The 18483-nt window shown below is 45.1% G+C and overlaps 1 protein-coding gene and 1 pseudogene across 2 annotated transcripts; both read left to right on the top strand.

The window, feature by feature from the left end:
- The first annotated feature begins 816 nt into the window (after positions 1–816).
- Positions 817–16034, top strand: Slbp (stem-loop binding protein). 2 transcript variants are annotated; one of them, XM_051165249.1, is made up of 8 exons: positions 817–917; positions 1044–1160; positions 4124–4228; positions 8716–8775; positions 9298–9435; positions 11573–11722; positions 13223–13304; positions 15174–16034. In XM_051165249.1, exons 1-8 carry the CDS (start codon positions 859–861, stop codon positions 15288–15290), a joined length of 828 nt encoding a protein of 275 aa, XP_051021206.1. In that variant the 5' UTR covers positions 817–858; the 3' UTR covers positions 15291–16034. The 2 variants fall into 2 exon arrangements, with proteins under 2 accessions (XP_051021206.1, XP_051021207.1); XM_051165250.1 differs by lacking the exon at positions 15174–16034 and adding an exon at positions 15009–15159.
- On the top strand, positions 6562–7395 carry LOC127205923 (60S ribosomal protein L10a-like; annotated as a pseudogene).
- Positions 16035–18483: the final 2449 nt, after the last annotated feature.

Here is an 18483-nt window from a genome sequence, read left to right as displayed (position 1 = left end):
AGGGAGTCCAGGACAGACAAGGCTACACAGAGAAACCCTGCCGGGGGGGGGGGGGGGAACCAAACCAAACCAAAAAAAAATTTAAGCTGGGTGGTGGTGGCGCACGCCTTTAAACCGAGCACTTGGGAGGCAGAGGTAGGCGGATCTGTGAGAGTTCGAGGCCAGCCTGGTCTACAGAGTGAGTCCAGGACAGTCAAGGCTACACAGAAAAACCCTGTGTGGAAAAAACCAAAAAACAAAACAAGGGACCCTTTGCACTCTTTCAAAGTTACAGATTTAAACTATCACTAGGCGCTCTGGGAACATTGCGGTGGTGGGTGGGAGGGGCCAGTCCCGAACCTGGACTGTGCCTCTTTTTTGGAGCCAGCACCAGCGACGTGACCACGCCTTCTTACTTTGAGTGGCAGCGGCGCGCTCTGCCCAATCTCCCGCCAATACCCCTCGGGCCCGCGAAGGGGCAACCAATCAGAGACGCAGCCGCCACAGCGCCAGCCTCTAGGAAGGCCGTCAGGGGCTCGGGGGGTGGGGTAGGATGGAGGTCACCAGTTGCTTTTCACCGTAGTCGGGCTAGTCCATCTTTTCCCGTGCTCATGGGCGGCTGCATCGGGAGTTGGAGTTTGGCGACTGCCTGCAGTTTCGAGGCTTAGGTCCGGACCGGGTCCGTCCGCGGGACGCGCAGGGCCGAGACGGGCTCCCCTGCGGGTGCACGCCCGGTGGTTTCTCCCGACCCCGCGCGCGCGCGGGAGTTGCTGAGGGGCGGGGCCGCTGCGCACTTAAGGGCGGTTGGGCTCGGCGACAGCGCTGACGAAGTCCGAGCGAGCATCTCGTTGCCGAGCCGCCTTCCAGCCCTCTGCCGCCATGTCCTGCAGACCTCGAAGCCCACCCCGGTATGGGAGCCGCCGCGACGGCGGTGCAAGGTAAGCCGGGCATGCGGTCTACAAGTCTTCGGTGTCTGGACGTCCGTGAGGTGGCGGGGGGGGGGTGTCCCTGAACCACCAGTGCTTGTGGGGTCCCGCCCACTGACCCGCAGTTTGTGTCCGCAGCCCGCGGTCCCCGGCGAGATGGAGCCTCGGACGGAAGCGCAGAGCGGACGGAAGGGACCGGAAGCCCGAGGACTTCGAGGAAGGAGAGCGCCAGACTGCGGACCCTCGACCTGCAAGGTGGGCCCCACCTCAATGGAAACGGGCTGGTCACCCGGAGGGTCTGGGGGGTGCCCTGAGGGACCCTCGTCCCGTTGCACTCGTTTTTGTTTTAGGAGCTGCTGGGATAAGTTAGGTTACTCTGGAGGTTCTCTTCAGTTTTGCTCGGTATTAGAGGCATCTTACAAGCGACTGGTAGGTTGCGGCAAAACTGGTTTCATCCGGAGTGGGTCAGTCTTTTGTGTTCACGCAGAATTTCAGGGACTATTTTGAAAACCTTATTAAAATGTTTCGGAACTCCCCTGAGGGAGAGACAGAGACAGAGAGAGAGCGTTCCCGCGGGCCAGAGAGAAATGAGGTTTTATTACCTGAAAGCCAGATTCAGACCTAAATTGAATCCCCAGGTCACTCATTCTTCCGTTGTTCCCGGGTCCTTTCCTATTAATAAGATTATTTTTTAAATTAAAAAATTCTTTTTTGGTTTTTCGAAACAAGGTTTCTCTGTGATAGCCTTGGCTGTCCTGGGCTCCCTTTGTAGACCAGGCTGGCCTCGAACTCGCAGAGATCCTCCTGCGAGTGCTGGGATTAAAGGTGGGCGCCAATACCGCCTAGCGTTTTGTTTTTTTTTTTTTAAGGTGAGGCATTGTGCTGAAGTCAGTGAAGTCTCTTGGTAGCCTGATGGAGGTGGGCCAGCCTGTGAAATAGTAATTCAGAGAGACCAGGAGTGTCAGAAGAGTAAGCTGGTGCTGGGGGCTGCTCAGTGAAGTGCTCTCTTTGGAGGGCCCTAGTGTAGTGATGGGAAAAAAGCAAAGTAATCTCGGTTTTTCATTGTGCCTTCCTTTGGGGATGTGTTGGTTGCTAGACAGCTAACTAGCAGAGAAAAGGACAGGGTTTCTAAGCCCAGTGAAGGGACATGGTGACTTAATGAGTCAGTGAAGGTGGTGTGGCCTCCAGAATTCTGAACGCGCAAGACATGTTGGTTGAGGATAGGAAAGTCAAGACTGATTCAAATCCTTGAGCGTCTCTGTTGAGTACAGTTGTCCCGGTGGCATGGTGGGCAAGTTGTCCTTGGAGGAATCTTGTTAAGGTTGGGGAGGCTATCAGGCGTTTGGCGATTATAGGGCAGGCCAGAGGCCAGACAACCCTAAGGTCGGTAAGGGGAAGTGATAAATCTGTACTCCCAGGAGTGCTCAGGAGTTAGAGGCCATAGAATCAGAAGTTCAAGGCCTTTCCTTGCTACATAGTGACCTTGAGACTAGACTATCTTGTGTCAATGAAAACAAAAACAACCAACCAAAAAACCTGTGGAGTTGAAGCTTTGAACCCTGTCTTGTTTTTTTTTTTTTTTTTCCCCCGTATTTATTTATTTATTTTGGTCTTGTTTTGTTTTCTTCCGAAACAGGGTTTGTCTGTGTAGCCTTGGCTGTCCTGGACTTGTTTATAGATCAGGCTGGCCTCGAACTCATAGAGATCTGTCTACCTCTGCCTCCCTGAGTGCTGGGATTACAGGCATGTGCTACCAATTCCAACCTATTGTTTGAAATGGAGATTCTCTGTGTGAACCAGAGTTGTCCTGGAACTCACTAGGTAGACAAGGCAGGCCTCCCTGGTTTTGATATTAAAGACATGTGTCACTGTGTCTGGGTAGATTGATTTATTTTTGTGTGGATGAGTGTTTTGTCTGTGTAAGTGTACCTCATGTGTGTGTGGTGTCTGTGAGATGAGAAGAGGGCATTGGATCCCCTGAAACTGGACTTATGGGTGATTGTGAACCCATGTCCTCTGTAAGAACAGCAAGCATTCCTAATTTCTGAGCCATCTCTCTAGGTCTTGGTCTCTGGACTCTTCTGGTTCCTAGGTTGCCATAGCTATTTCATTCTGCCAATAACAGGAATGCTTCTGTGCACTGGCCTGTGTGCTTTTTTTTTTTAAAGACTGGGTCCCATTATGTAGTCCTGCCACACCTTTTAAAATTCACTATATAGGGCCACCAGGCTGGCCTTGAACTCAGAGATCTTTCTGTTTCTGCCTCTCAAGTGCTGGGATTACAGGCATGTGAGCTTGTCCAAAGATTTACTTGAGATGGAACTAAGCCCTTTAATTAGATTTAACTCAAGTATTGGGGTATACTTTTAAGATAGACCAATTCTTAGTGCAACAAAAATGACAACTGTGAGGCATGGTGTTGGATGCCTTTAATTCCAGCACTCAGGGAGGGGCAAAAGGGTCTGAGTTCAAGGCCAGCCTGGTCTATGTAGTAAGATCTTGTCTCAGAAACAAAAGAAGAAATTTTAGATTCAAAAGATTGATATTTTCATTTTTTTTTCCCGACATTGTGATTGTGATCCTATTACATTATGAGTCTCGAGCATCTAAAAGGTAAACCTCATCTGTTTTATTGGACTCACTATGGGTTGGTCACAGTGTTCGGCACTGCATTTTTGTTATCTAGAGTCTTAAAAATCCCGTAAGTGGTGTGTGCCTGTAATCCCAGCACTTGGGGAGGCAGAGGCAGGCAGATCTCTGAGTTAGAGGTCTGCCAAGGCTATACAGAGAAACCCTGCTCCAAAAAACCAAAACCCAACAAACAAGTCTTATAATGCCTTGTTTTGCAGCTAAGTGAGCACATTAAAGCCAGGTATAGTGGCTAACACTTGTATTCCCAACACTTACGAGGTAGCTAAGGCATAAGAGTTTTCAAGACTATGGTGAGACTGTCCCAGAATATAAAGCCAAGTTCCATGGAGGATGCTCTTCGTGCACTGTCAATATTTGGCTGATTTTCGTCTCTGCCTTCTCAGTAGACTGTTCCCATAATCCAGCACTGGTTCATAGTAGGTAGCTAAAGGTCTAATGGTGTCCAGATAGGCTTTGAGAGATTATCTAAACAGACCAGTTTCCTTGGCTTTTTGCTAACAGTGTCATTCTTCTGTACAACTGAGACAAAGCACTCATGGTTGAAATGGATTTTCACTTTATTGTAGCTTTACAACTCCTGAAGGGCCTAAGCCCCGTTCTAGATGTTCTGACTGGGCAAGTGCAGTTGAAGAGGATGAAATGAGGACCAGAGTTAACAAAGAGATTGCAAGGTACATCCTTTTTCTTTTTTTAATAATTTTTGTTTTTTATGTGCATTGGTGTTTTGCCTGTATGTATGTCTTTGTGAAGATATCAGATCTTGGAGTTAGAGACAATTGTGAGCTGCCAGTTGGGTGCTGGGAATTGAACCTGGGCCCTTTGGAAGAACAATCAGTGTTCTTAACTACTGAGCCATCTCTTCAGCCCCACAAAGTACATACTTTGTAATATTTGTGTGTGTGTTTTCTTAGTTACTGTATTCATCATTAGTCTTAGAATAATGGGTCTCAACAATCTGTTCCTTAGGGGATTGGGACTGTTGTTGGTGCCGATGACTTTGCCTAGCAATCCCTGAGTTTACTGATCCCTGCAAAAAAAAAAAAGGAAAAATCTAGTCCTTAGGCCAGCATCAGCATCCTTTGGAAACTTGTTAGAAACACACATTTACAGGCTCCTTGAGCTACTGATGGGTAGTGCCCAGGAATTCTGTAGGAAGTTCCTTTAAATGAGTGCTTCCTAGTTTGAGAACCAGTTATAGTGGTAATAGGTGAGGTCATGTGGTTTGCAGTGATGAGGGTGAGCACGTGTGTGTGCATGCACATGTGCAACTGTATATCAAGACCAGAGGTTGCCATCAGGTGCCTCCCTAAAATTGCTAACAAGGCTAGTCTCTTACTGAACTCAGAACACACCAATTCTGATATTCTACCTAGCCAGCGTAGCCTATGGATCCCATGCATCTGCCTCTCAAGCACTGGAATTACTGGTGACCACCACACGCATCCAGTTTTATTTATATATAGAGATTCTATTCATAGGAGTGCTATGCTTGTACATCATGCGTGCCTAGTGCCCGAGTGAGTGGTGAACCTCTATAGGTGCTGGGAATTGAACCTGGGTCACTGACTGTACTGACAGTCACTTTTTAGACTGGGCTGGCCTTGAAGTCACAAGAGATCTGCCTGCCTCTGCCTGGCATCACACCTAGCCTTCCTTCCCAAGTCTTTAGGTAGTACAGATCCAAAAATTCTTTCACATTTGTGTGAGAAAAAAAAAAGTTTTCTTGGATTTATAGCTCTAACTCTAGAAGTTTATTTTTTGTCTTTGACAGTGCTGAAGGTTGAAAGCAGGGTCTTGGGTCTGCTAGGGTGTACTTGGTTTTCCTTCTTTCTTTCTTCCTTTCTTTCTTTTTTTTTTTTTGAGACAGAGTCTCCCTGTGTTTGTCTTGGCTGTCCTGGACTTGCTTTGCAGACCAGGCTGGTCTTGAACTCACAGTGATCTGCCTGCCTCTGTCTCCTGAGTGCTGGGATTAAAGGCGTGTGCCACCATGCCTGGCTTGCTAGGGTGTACTTGGATATGTTCTCTAACAAGAGTACTTACTTACTTGGCATAAAGAAACCAGTCCACAGTGTCACCTACAGCAGCCTGAGGGACCACCTCCCAGGTAAAGCCACATCCTTGGCTTTGCCAGAGAAAAGAATTTGAAGGTAAGCCAGTATGAAGCAAAGTTTTTAGCTTTGGATGTCCTGGACTGGCTTTATAGAATAGGCTGGCCTTGAACTCAGATCCTCCTGCCTCTGCTTGAATTACAGTTGTGCACTACTGCGTCTGGCTAAATTGGAGACAGTCAAAAGACATTTGTATCTTTTTGGTTTTTTGAGACAGGGTTTCTCTGTGTAGCCTTGGCTGTCCTGGACTCACTTTGTAGACCAAACTGGCCTTGAACTCAGAGCAATCCACCTCCCTCTGCCTCCCAAGTGCTGACATTAAAGGAGTGAGCCACCATGCCTGGCCTAATGTAGATCTTAAGTACAGGAGTTATTCGAAAGAAATGCTGAGGAAGAAAGTAGAATACACCAGATGTAAGCTTTTCAAAGGAGTCATCTTTTGTTGTCTTTGTGGTAGTCATATATAGGATTTTGGAATTATTTTCAAAGGATTGCTAAGGAATTTAAAGATCATAGGGTAAATCCTGAGATATGCCTGGCAGAAATTTAATTAATGGTGTAAAGATAATCGGGCTGGGGAGATGGTTCAGTGCATGGAGTGGTTGCTTCACAAGAATGGGGCCTGGAGTTGGGATCTCCTGCGTAAAGGTTGGATGGGCCTCGTGGCTTGCCTATACTTCCAGAACACTTAGAACGCAGAAATGGAATTCCCAGAGGCAAACTGGGTAGACTAACCAGCAAATATTTTAATAGACTAGCTGAACAGTAACTCTTGAGTGCATAGAGAGACCTTGCCTTAGTAAAGTAGAAAGTGCCTAGACAGCTGGTAGACTTCAGCTTAGTCTTGTTTATGAGATTTCCAGATAATAGTTGGATGTAGCTGCACATACGGGTGTAGCTGCACATACTTTTAATTCCAGCACTGGGAAGACAGGTGTATCTCTTGAGTTCAAAGTCAGCTTGGTCTAGATAGTAAGTTCCAGGGCACTTTTTTCCGGTTCTCGTGGCTGGAGCAGCCTTGAGCAGCAAAGTCTCTCTGGACACCCTGTACAAGATGGTGTGGGAAGTCCTGCATGAGAACTAGCATGCAGGTGCTGGAAGTTTCTGGAGATGGTGGAGTTGCATATCAGCCTGAAGAACTATGACCCTCAGGAGCACAAATGCTGCTCAGCACAAGTCCACTCCTCGCCCAAGCTCGGTGTGCGTCCTGGGGGACCCACAGCACTATGAGAGGCCAAGGCCATAGATATCCCCCACATGGATATTGAGGCGCTGAAGAAACTTGAGAAGTTGGTCACACTGGCCAAGAAATAGGATGCCTTTTTGACCTCAGAGTCTGATCAAACAGATCCCATGTATCCTGGGCCCAGGCCTAAACAAGCTTGGCAAGTTCCTTCCCTGCTGACATACAATAAAAACATGGTGGCCAGAGTTGGTGAAGTGAAATCCATGATGATCAAGTTCCAGATAAAGAAGGTGCTGTGTCTGGCTGTTGCTGTTGGCCACATGAAGATGATTGATGAGGAGCTGGTCTACAGCATCCGCCTAGCTGTCAGTTTCTTAGTGTCCATGCTCAAGAAGAAGTAGCCCTGGCTGTCCTGGAACTCTCTTTGTAGACCAGGCTGGCCTCGAACTCACAGTGATTCCACCTGCCTTTGCCTCCCAAGTACTTGGACGGCTTTGCTTTGTACATTAAGAGCACCATGGGCAAGCTCTACTGTCTGTACTAGGACACCCCAATAGCCCTTAGTGCTACCACCCCCCCACCCCCAAATAAAAAAGTTCCAGAGTTTCTTTTCAATGTAGCCTTGGCTGTCCTGAACTCACTCTGTAGACCAGGCTGGCCTTGAATTCACATTGATCGTCTGTCTCTGAGTACTGAGATTGCAGGTTTGTTTTCTAATGCCCACATGGTAGCTCACAACTGTTGCTAGCTCATAAAGCTTATGGGTATAGGAATGTTTTGCCTATGTGTGTGTCTGTCCTGTATATGCCTGGTATCCATAGAAGCCAGAGGAGGACATCAGATCTCCCTTGAGCTGGAGTTAGCCGCCATATGGGTGTTGGCAGTAGAACCTGGATCCTCTGGAAGAAAGGCCAAGTGATCCTCATTGCTGAGTTGTGCTTTCTCTCCAGCCCAAAAAGTGTTTTTAGAAATTAAAAGGACTGGAGAGATGGCACAGTGGTTGAGAGCACTGGCTGTTCTTCCAGAGGTTCTGAGTTCAATTCTTAGCAACCACATGGTGGCTCACAACCATCTATAATGGAATCTGATTCCCTCTTCTGGTGTACCTCGAAACAGAGCACTCATACACATAAAGTAAATAAATATTTTTTTCTTTCTTTTTTTTTTTTTTTTTTTTAATTTAAAGAAGGGCTGAGCATGGTGGCGCATACCTTTAACCCCGTCACTCAGGAGGCGGAGGTAGGTGGATTTCTGTGAGTTCAAGGCCAGCTTGGATTACAAAGGAAGTCCAGGACAGCCAAAGCTACACAGAGAAATCCTGTCTCCAAAATAAAAATAAATAAATAACTGGATAAAAAATTAAAAGAAAAAAGTAGTTCATTCCCTGTCCTACCCAACCCCTTTAAGTTTTTAGTCAGGGGCTGAAACAATAAGCACAGGTTGATCTTACACACCCAGCATTCTCCTGTTCCCAGATCATGCTATTCAGAAAAAAGGGCTTTAGTCTTGCTTTTGAAACACTATTTTTTGTTTGTTGTGTGGTGTTTTTTGTTGTTCTTCAGTGTCTTTAATCCAAGCTCTGGGAAGTTAGCTGTTTTGTGTGTTTTATTTATACTTTTAAAAACAGTATTTTATGGGGCTAGAGAGATGGCTCAGAGGTTAAGAGCACTGTCTGCTCTTCCAAAGGTCCTGAGTTCAATTCCTAGAAACCACATGGTGGCTCACAGCCATCTATAATGAGATCTGGTGCCCTCTTCTGGTATACATACAGGCAAAACACTGTGTATATGTGATAAATAAATAAAATTCAAACAAACAAACAAAAACCCAAAAAAAAAACCCCAGTATTATATTTTATTTTCAGATACAAAAGAAAACTGCTCATAAATGACTTTGGAAGAGAGAGAAAGTCGTCATCAGGAAGGTACATGCTGAAACATTTCTAATTTGTTAATGAAAATTGCTGAGGAGTTTCTTGTTCTAGTAGCATTTATTGGTAGTTTGTACTTCATTTGTGTGTACTGGAAATTCCTATGATACAGAATCTGAATTTGTTTTGTTTTTTTTTTTCTAGAGGTCTCTCTGTAGTCTTGGCTGTCCTAGAATTCTTTCTCTGTAGACCAGGCTGGCCTTGAATTTACAGAGATCCATCAGCCTCTGCCTCCCAAGTGCTGGGGCTGAAAGTGTGCACCACTACCTCCCAGCCCAGAGTCTATTTTATGTATCAATTAAAATTGAGAGAGAGAAAGAAAGAGAGAAGGGAAGGCAGAGGCAGGCGGATCTCTTGAGTTTGAGGCCAGCTTGGTATACAAAGGGACAGCCAAGGCTATACAGAAAACCCTATCTCAAAACCATAAAAAGAGGGCGGGGGGCAATGTTTCAGTGTTTTCTTGGCACATAGTGATCTTAAATCCCAAGGCTTGTTTAATCTTTTCATTCTTTTCAGTTCTGATTCAAAGGAGTCAATGTCTTCAGTGCCAGCTGATGTGGAGACAGATGAAAGTGTCTTGATGAGAAGACAGAAGCAGATCAACTATGGGAAGAACACCATTGCCTATGATCGATATATTAAAGAGGTCCCCAGGTAGTGTTGTCACATAGGCCTGTCTTAGTCCTGCCCCACAGCATTGTGCCTATTAAGGAGTTGCTTATGTTAGACACACCAGAGAATGTAAGTGTTTGTGTTTTGTCCTGAGACCAAACTGGCCTCAAACTCAGATGTGCCTGCTTCTGCCTCCCAAGTGCTGGGATTAAAGGTGTGCGCCACCACTGCCCAGCATGTGTTTATTAAGGACTCAAAAGAATTTTAAGTGCAGGCCGGGTGAGGTGGCATACACCTGTATCCCAGCACTTGGGGAGGCAGAGGCAGGCAGATCACTGAGTTTGAGACCAACGAGTCCAGCAACAGCCAAGGCTACCCAGAGAAACCCTCTCTTGGAAAAAAACCAAAGGGAAAAAAAATACAGAATTTAAGTGCAAACCAGGAATAGATTGGCATCTAAAAGGCTGGGAACATGAAGATGAACAAATACTTGTTTTTATAACTTGAATGTTAGAGCCAGGTGGTAGTGGCGGCGGCGCATGCCTTTAATCCTACCACTTGGGAGGCAGAGGCAGGCGGATCGCGGTGAGTTCGAGGCCACCAAGCATCTAATTGGAGAGCCTTGCATAGTTTTGTATGCTTTTTTTTTTTCCCCCTTTAAGATTATGTGTATGAAGCCAGTCGGTAGTGGCACACACCTTTAATCTCAGCACTCAGGCAGAGGCAGGCAGCTCTCACAATTTAAGGCCAGCTTGGTCTACAAAGAGAGTTTCAGGACAGCCAGGACTGTTATGGAGAAACTGTCTCAAAAAAGAATGTGTATACATGAATGTTTTTTCTGCACGTATGTACAGTATACTAGGTGCATGCTTGGTATCTCTAGAAGCCAGATGAGGGTTTCAGATTGCCTGGAACTCCAGTTACCAATGGTTTTGAGCTATTATATGGAGGCTGAGAGGGTCTTCTGGAGGTAACAAGCTCCAAGCAACAGGGTCCCTACGTGGACAAAAATTGCCATTACTTTGTTTATAAGCAGCACATTCTTGCTTTTATTGTTTGTTCTCGCTCTTGTTTTTTGTTTTTGTTTTTCAGACAGTCAGGGTCTCTCTGTATAGACCTGGCTGTCCTGTGACTCAGTCTGTAGACCAGGCTGGCCTCGAACTCAGAGATCCGCTTCCCTCTGCCTCCCTAGTACTGGGATTAAAGGCATGCTAGTGTCAGCTTTATTCCCTTGAACAGACATACGAAAGGATACAAAATAGTTAAGTGTTTTTTTTTTTTTTTTTTTTAGGATACAAAATAGTTGAATTTTTTGTTATTGTTGTGTTTTTTTCTTTGTGGGTGTGTCTGTTGGGCACACTTAGCATTAAAAAGAAATTTTCTAGAATGTGGCTTCCAAAGTAATAGTAAAAATTTTAAGAAAGGGTCTATAAAAAAAGAGCCGGGCATGGTGGCTCATGCCTTTAATCCTAGCACTCGGGAGGCAGAGGCAGGTGGATCACTGAGGCCAGACTGGTCTACAAAACAAAACAAAGGTCTATATAACAATCTCTCTCTCTCTCTCTCTCTCTCTCTCTCTCTCTCTCTCTCTCTCTCTTTCAAGATAGGGTTTCTCTGTGTAGCCCTGCATCTGCCTCCCGAGTGTTGGGATTAAAGCTTGTGCCACCACGCTTGCCCCTGTGTGTCCTCATTTACCTTTTTTTCTTTTCCAATCTCCCAAGTGCTGGGAGTGCAGGTTCATGCCTGATTAAGGATACTGCTTTTAATGCATTTCTTTCTTCACATCATAGTGTGTTATTACTGGGTGTGGTGGTGCATGCCTTTAATTTCAGCACTCAGGCAGAGGTAGCAGGATCCCTGAGTTTGAGACCAGGCCTACATAAACTCTGCTTCCTAAAGCCAAAAATAAATAGAAAGAAAAAAGAATCTGAGTTACTTTTTTTGAGACAGGATTTCTCTGTGGAGCCTTGGCTGTCCTAGACTCACTTTGTAGCCCAGGTTGGCCTCGAACTCACAGAGACCCACTTGCCTCTGCTTCCAGAGTGCTGAGATTACAAGTATGAGCCACCTCTCCTGGCCTGGATTATTTGTTAAATGTTAACTTTAAAGTGTGCTTAGTCTTTAGCTGCTGTGCATGTGTGAATGACTTGTACTGAGGTAGTAATCTTATGTTCTGCAGACACCTGCGACAACCTGGAATCCATCCCAGGACCCCCAACAAATTTAAGAAGTATAGCCGGAGGTCATGGGACCAACAGATTAAACTCTGGAAGGTGGCTTTACATTTTTGGGATCCTCCTACTGAGGAAGGATGTGATTTGCAAGAAATGTATGTCTTTGTTGCTTTCTTTTATCTCTGCCACAGTGACAGATTACCCTGGACATGATCAGGAGGATAGATAAACTAACCTTTGGGCTTGGTTTATTGCACAGAGTGGTGGATGCCAGAGAGGAGTTCACTCCCTGTGCTGGCTTAGCCTTTGGGAGCTAAAAACCAGCTCAGCCTAGAACAGCTGGCTGTGTGCGGGTCAAAGGACAGCTCTGAGCATCAGTCCTTACTTTCTACCTTGTTTGAAACAGGGTTTGTTACTGTGTGGGCTAAGGGGCTTGTGAGTTTTCTTCGATGTGGATTGTGGGAATCCAAAATTAGGATTTATGCCTATTAGGTGTACGGTTCAATTTCACACTGAGCAATCTTTCCATCCCTATCTGAGGGGGGTTTGGTTTGGATTTTTGAGATAGGGTTTCTTTGTGTAGTCTTAGATCAGATTGGCCTTGAACTCAGAGATCCTCTCTTGAGTGCTGGGATTAAAGAGCTGCGGCACCATGCCCAGCTTTGATGCACAGGCTCAATGTGAAGTTCTGCCCCAGTGTGTTGAGGTACTGCCGATCTCCTAACCCCAGAAGAAAGTTGGTCTTGCTACTGGTTTTCAAGAATGTTTACAGGACCAACAGTGAATTCTAGGACAGCCAGAGCTGCATAGAAAAACTTTGTCTCGAAAACAAAAAGGGGGTTTACACAGAAAAACCCTGTCTTGAAAAGCCTTTAAAGGGGGGGGGGCGTTGCTGGAGATGGCTCAGTGGTTAAGAACACTGGCTTCCAGTGAAACCAGGTTCACTTCGCAGCACCTGCGTGGTAAGCTCACAACTGTCTGCAATTCCAGTTCCAGAGAATCTATCACCCTCACACAGATGCACATACAGGCAAAACGCCAATATACATAAAATTTTTAAAAGAAAAGGCTGGGAGCTGGGCATGGTGGCGCACGCCTTTAATCCCAGCACTCGGGAGGCAGAGGCAGGCGGATCGCTGTGAGTTCGAGGCCAGCCTGGTCTACAAAGTGAGTCCAGAATGGTCAAGGCTACACAGAGAAACCCTATCTCGAAAAACCAAAAAAAAAAAAAAAAAAAAAAAAAAAAAAAAGGCCGGGCTTGGTGGTGCATGCTTGTAATCCCAGTACTTTGGGAGGCAGAGGCAGGTGGATATGGCCATCTTGGTATATAAAGCAAGTCCAGGACAGCCAAAGCCACACAGAGAAGCCCTGTCTCAAAAAGACCAAAAAAAAAAAAAAAAAAAAAAAAAGGATATTTACCTGTGTGTATGAGTGATGGTATAGACTGTCAGGTTCGGGTCCTCTGTTAGCTTGGCAGGCCTTTCATTTGGAGTTGTTCTCAGCTTTCTGTGTAAATTTGGTAAATGTTACTGAACTGACCTTGGGGGACAATATACTGTGTTTTGGGCTGTGTTTGTTTTTAGTGAAGAAACTTCGAATTCTCATTTTCTGATTGTAGCCGGTGACTGACATGCTTGTTATCTTTCATTTCTCAGAGAACCTGTAGATCTTGGGGAAATGGAGACAGAATTCACAGAAAGCAGCTCTGAGTCCCAGACAAGCTCACAGGATAACTTTGTAAGTGCTTTCTTTGGATTTGCCTCAGCTTTGGTTTTAAGGTGTTTTAAGTCATTTGAGAATGTATAGCACTTTATATAACTGAGGTTAGAACTGGTTTGAGTGTAGTGTGTATGAAAAAGGAACTTCTTTATTTTTGGTATACAGTGCTCTGCCTGCATGTATGCTGCAGGCCAGAAGAAGGCATTAGATTACATTATAGATAGTTGTGGGCAACCATGTGGTTGCTGAGAGTTGAATTCAGGACCTCTGGTAGAGCAACCGGTGCTCTTAACCTCTGAGCCATTTCTCCAGCTGGAAAAAGGAACTTTTTCCAATCAAAAAGTACCAAATTGATCACAAACTAAGCAGTTAACTTCAATTTAGGCTTTTGTTTTTTTCTCCTTTTAGTCAATTTTAATGATGAACTGCTGATATAAGGAATATCTGAATGCTTCTTTAAGGAATAATTGGTTGTTTTGTTTTGATTTTTTTGAGACAGGCTTTCTCTGTGTAGCCTTGGTTGTCCTGGCACTCTGTAGACAAGGCTGGCCTCAAACTCAAAGAGATCCTGTCTCTGCCTCCCTGCTGGAATTAAAGGTGTGTGCCGCCATCTCCCAGTGTTTTTATTAGTTTTGAAGACAGGGTTTCTTTGTGTAATACTATTATTACACAAGACAGCTACTGCCTGTCCTTGAACTGGCTTTGTAGACCAGGCTGGCCTCAAACTCCTATCCTCAGCCTCCCAAGTGCTGGGATTAAAGATGTGCACCACCTCTGCCCTACTTGAATATGGTTTTTTGTTTTTTGGGGGACAGACAGTCCTAGTTGTTCTGAACCTCACTTTGTAAAGAAGTTTGACTCTGAGCTCACTGAGGTCCTCGTGCTGCTGCCTTCTTGTGCTGGGATTTGCTTGGCCCAGGAATTTTTTTGGGGGGCGTTTGGTTTGGTTTGGTTTTTTTGTGTGTGTGTTTGTTTTTGTTTTTGTTTTTGTTTTGTTTGTTTTGTTTTGTTTTTCAAGAAGGGTTTCTTTGTGTAATAGCCCTGGCTGTTCTGGACTCACTTTGTAGACCAGGCTGTTCCCAAACTCAACAGCGATCTGCCTGCCTCTGCTTCCTGAGTACTGGGATTAAAGTATGTGCCACCATGCCTGGCTGGGAATAGGGTTGTTTGTTTGTTTTTGCTTTTTTGAATAGTTTTAAAAGTTGCATATTTTAAAGCTAGTTGTGGTCTCCATGCCTGTAACCTCAGCTAGCCTGGGCGCTATACAAGATCGTTTTAAGCACCATGGATTATGACTGGGGGTGGTGGAGTATTTCAATCCCAGCACTTAGGAAACGGGGATGTGGCTCTCTTAAATTCCAGGTCAGTCTGGTCTGTATGGTAATTCCAGGCCTGCCAGGTTGCTAGGGCTACATAGTGAGGGTTTCCCCGACCCCCAGTCAACTGTTTGACCTATACAGAATTGCCTTATCTCTGATTCAGTAGTTAATGATCTGGTACATTTGTTCATATCTGTCTATATTTATACAGTTTACAATAAAAAGATTTCTATTTTTGTGATGAGACCTTCCACTATTTTCGTATATAATACCTAGGATCTGAGCTGGCAAAACAAGGAAGACTCAAACACAAAGCAGAATATGTAAGCAAAGGTGCATTACCTTATCCTGGCTCCTATCTGTGTCACCTCAGGTATACTCAGATTTATTGATCTTTTCACAGCATACAATGTGGTTGTGACAACCCGGAAGTAACATGAATGTGCTGTACAGAAATGGCAAGATATGTTGGTCTTCCTGGCTTTGTCTTGCTGCTGAGAAAGCCCACTTGTGTTCAGGGTAACTAAGAGGATGGATTGATGTAGCTGTGACTACCTCTGTTTTCTAGGATGTGTATGCTGGCACACCCACCAAAGTCAGACATGTGGACTGCCACGTGGAGGATGAGTTTGATTTGGAAGCTTGTTTAACTGAACCCTTGAAAGACTTCTCTGCCATGAGTTAACTGCCACCTGGTGGTTACTCTGGGAAACACTTGGCTCTGCCTGTCCGTCTGGATGGCAGGGGTTGCTGTGCATTTGTATTTGTTTTCTCTGTTGAGAGTTTATTTTCTCATAAATTGTTTTTCTTGCCTTATTTTTATGTATGGTGAGTGTGTTACGCATGTTTTAAATTGTAAATGAAGCTAAATCCAGTGAAGACTGAACCTATTATCTTTGCCTGCCAAGTTAGACAAGAGGATACTGTGGCTTTCCACAAGACCTTGAGACTTCAGTTGCCACTCTTCAGATGGGTTGGCAGTGGATTTTAACCATGTGTTTATGGGACCAATCTAGGGCCAGCTGACTTTATATAGGTAACTGGTAAAGTATTCTCAGGCAGCTGCAATGGTCTTTTATCAATGTGAATGTAGTTTTCCCTCATACAAAGCTCTGAACAAAGATCAAGCTGTTATATTAATGGGCTTTATATAAACTATATAGTCTTAATTTGGAACTTGGAATAGCATTAGTGTGAGGTAAGATCTTAGCACATGCTCTGAGAGTTGAGGCAGAAGGATTTAGAACTTTTTTTAAATGATCAGTTAATTTACCATGTAATATTGCTGTAAATGATAATGTGTACAGATACTCTGTTCATGTATTCAATTGTAAACTTGTTGATATTTGCATTTCTATTGCTTTTGTATGGAATGATAATTGCAAAAATAAAGATGCTTTAACTGATTTGTAACTATACTGTGTGGATGGTGGTCAGGGCAAGCTTTTCTTTTGTACCCTGAAGCACTTACCTCGCATTTGGAAATAGCACCTCCCTTTTGTGAGAAAACCATGCCAAGATCTGGTGGGGAGTAGCCAGGCAAGTGCAGACTACTGTCGTGTTAAGTTCCCACCCATCCCATCTGTAAGGGGTCCTTGATGGGTGTGATGCTCTGACATGGCACCGGGTTACCATTCTCATTATGTGCCTTAGCATAATGGAACACACTGACCTATGTTCAGTCCTTACTCATCTGCACTTGTGTTGGTACTCTTGCACACCATGTTAAGCCCTGGGCAGACAGCCATTAACCCAAAACTATGGCCACATGTTGTAAGGATTCATTGGAAGCGATGATGGGTTTGCTACAAGCAAGAGCTGGGTAGCACAGGCAGCTTTCTTCAAGGAGTTTCCAAAGGGCCTTTGTATACTTAATCTGTCCACCTACCTGTAGGCTCCATGACAGCCTCAGTAGATGGCCCTGAAAGGTGTTACTTTTTTTTTTTAAAGTGGGTTTAGACCATTAGGTTATGATAAGTGAGCAGGATGAGGCAGGGAACATGGGAATTGCCACTTTTTCAGGGAGTCTGGAGATGCCTGAAGGTGGTATTTGAGTCATGCTGTGAAAGCCACCAAATACAAAGCCTGAGGTAGGGGTGTGGATAAATTGACTAAATGAACCTTAAAATGTGAAGGCTAGGAGGACTTGGAGCAGGTAGTAAAAGCTAGGAAAATGGGAAAGCCTTAAAGCTGTACCTGATAATGCTGGATGTCCAGCTAAGGAGCTGTCTGGCTGTGCAAGGCCAGGACCACCTACCTGCCTGGCTTTTGCTCTGAATGGAATGCTTCCTGATACATTCAAGGCAGACTATTGAATCCGGAGTGGAGTTTGTGTAACTTTTCCTCTCCTGCTGGCAAACAGTGCTAAAATTAATTGCACTCCAGAATACAGATTTTCTATTAAAGGTATGGATTAAGATTTAGAGTATTTGAGAACTAAGCCACAATGCTGCTGATTTTACAAACCTGTTCCCTAGCAGAAGCCGGAAAAAAAGGATATCTTTTCAAGAGCATATGAAGGTTTAAAAAACTTACGGATTTTCAAGTTTGACAGAAACATTACAGGCTGGGCTGACAGGAATGGGCAGTGAAGGTAAAATTGGCCTTTTGGGCCCTTGGGAATCTTAGAAACAGGAAGCAGGCTCAAGAACCCTCAGGCACACAGGTTATTCTCCATGGTCAAAAAGGATGATTTTGAGGTTGGACCCAGCAACTTAGAAGCTGCTCTGAGTTGGATGCACAGCCAGGCCATACTCAGGGTTAGCACTGCCTGAAGCTAATAGACCTTGCCAAGAGTTCTAGAAACGCCTTTGTTTGGTTTAGTTTTTTTGAGACAAGGTTTCTCTGTGTAGCCTTGGCTGTCCTGGACTCACTTTGTAGACCAGGCTGGCCTCAAACTCACAGCAATCCTCCTGCCTCTGCCTCCCCAGAGTGCTGTGATCACAGGCATGCACACCACTATGCCTGGCTACTTATTTTTTCTTTTTTTCTAGATGGCCTCTCTGTGTAGCCCTGGCTGTTCTGGACTCACTTTGTAAGCCAGGCTGGCCTCAAACTCAGAGATCTGCCTGCCTTTTGGGTTTTTGAGACAGGGTTTCTCTGTAGCCTTGGTGTGTCCTGGACTTGCTCTGTAGACCAGGCTGGCCTCAAACTCACAGCAATTTGCCTGCCTCTGCCTCCCAGAGTGCTATGATCACAGCATGTACCTCTGCACCTGGCTTTTTTTCTTTTTCTTTTTTTGAGACAGCTCTCCTTAGAAAGCTCTGGCTGGCCTCGATCTCACTGTATAGACCAGGCTGATGTCAAACTCACAGTAATCTACCTTAAAAGGGCATGCATGGCTCTACACCTGGCCCTAAATTTTTCGAATGCTCTCTTACACAGCAAGAAAAATCAATCTTTAGACTTCGGGCCTTGGCTCACAATGCTGGTAATATAAATCTAGTATTTTCTATTTGAATAATCAGTAAGCTAGGGACTGGGTTACTTTTTAAAAATGTATTCCTGTATGTGTGCGCGCGCTCTGGAAATATGTGCCTTCTCGCAAGGGTTGATTGTCTGCTTCCACTCTGCCCTGTGGGGATTGAACTCAGGTCATCAGGCCTGAGCAGCAAGTGCTTTTACCGCTGGGCTGCCTCCCTGGCACTAGAGCCAAGAAGTGTCAGAACTAAATTAAGTTGGCCCCAGCATGATTAATTCTTCACAGTCCCAGGCTGATTGCTATCTCGTCTCCCTGCGTGTGTCAGGGTGGACGGGTCAGCTTATCAGGGCTGTCATCCCACAGCCTCTGGCTGCTGCTCTTTGTTGTGAGGCTGTCCTTGTTTCTGGCTGCTGTCAGAGTCCTGTCTTCTTAGCAGGTCAGCTGCTGAGTTGCTAAC

The sequence above is a fragment of the Acomys russatus genome, chromosome 22, assembly GCF_903995435.1.
Source record: "Acomys russatus chromosome 22, mAcoRus1.1, whole genome shotgun sequence".
Classification (NCBI taxonomy): Eukaryota; Metazoa; Chordata; class Mammalia; order Rodentia; family Muridae; genus Acomys; species Acomys russatus.
This window is presented reverse-complemented; position numbering and strand designations above follow the sequence as displayed.

Bases quoted from the DNA above. Each gene is read 5' to 3' on its own strand.
- Slbp (XM_051165249.1), top strand. From the start codon at position 859: ATGTCCTGCAGACCTCGAAGCCCACCCCGGTATGGGAGCCGCCGCGAC. The intron at 4,229-8,715 runs GTACATCCTTTT...TTTTATTTTCAG, and splicing joins GTTAACAAAGAGATTGCAAG to ATACAAAAGAAAACTGCTCA. The intron at 13,305-15,173 runs GTAAGTGCTTTC...TCTGTTTTCTAG, and splicing joins CAAGCTCACAGGATAACTTT to GATGTGTATGCTGGCACACC.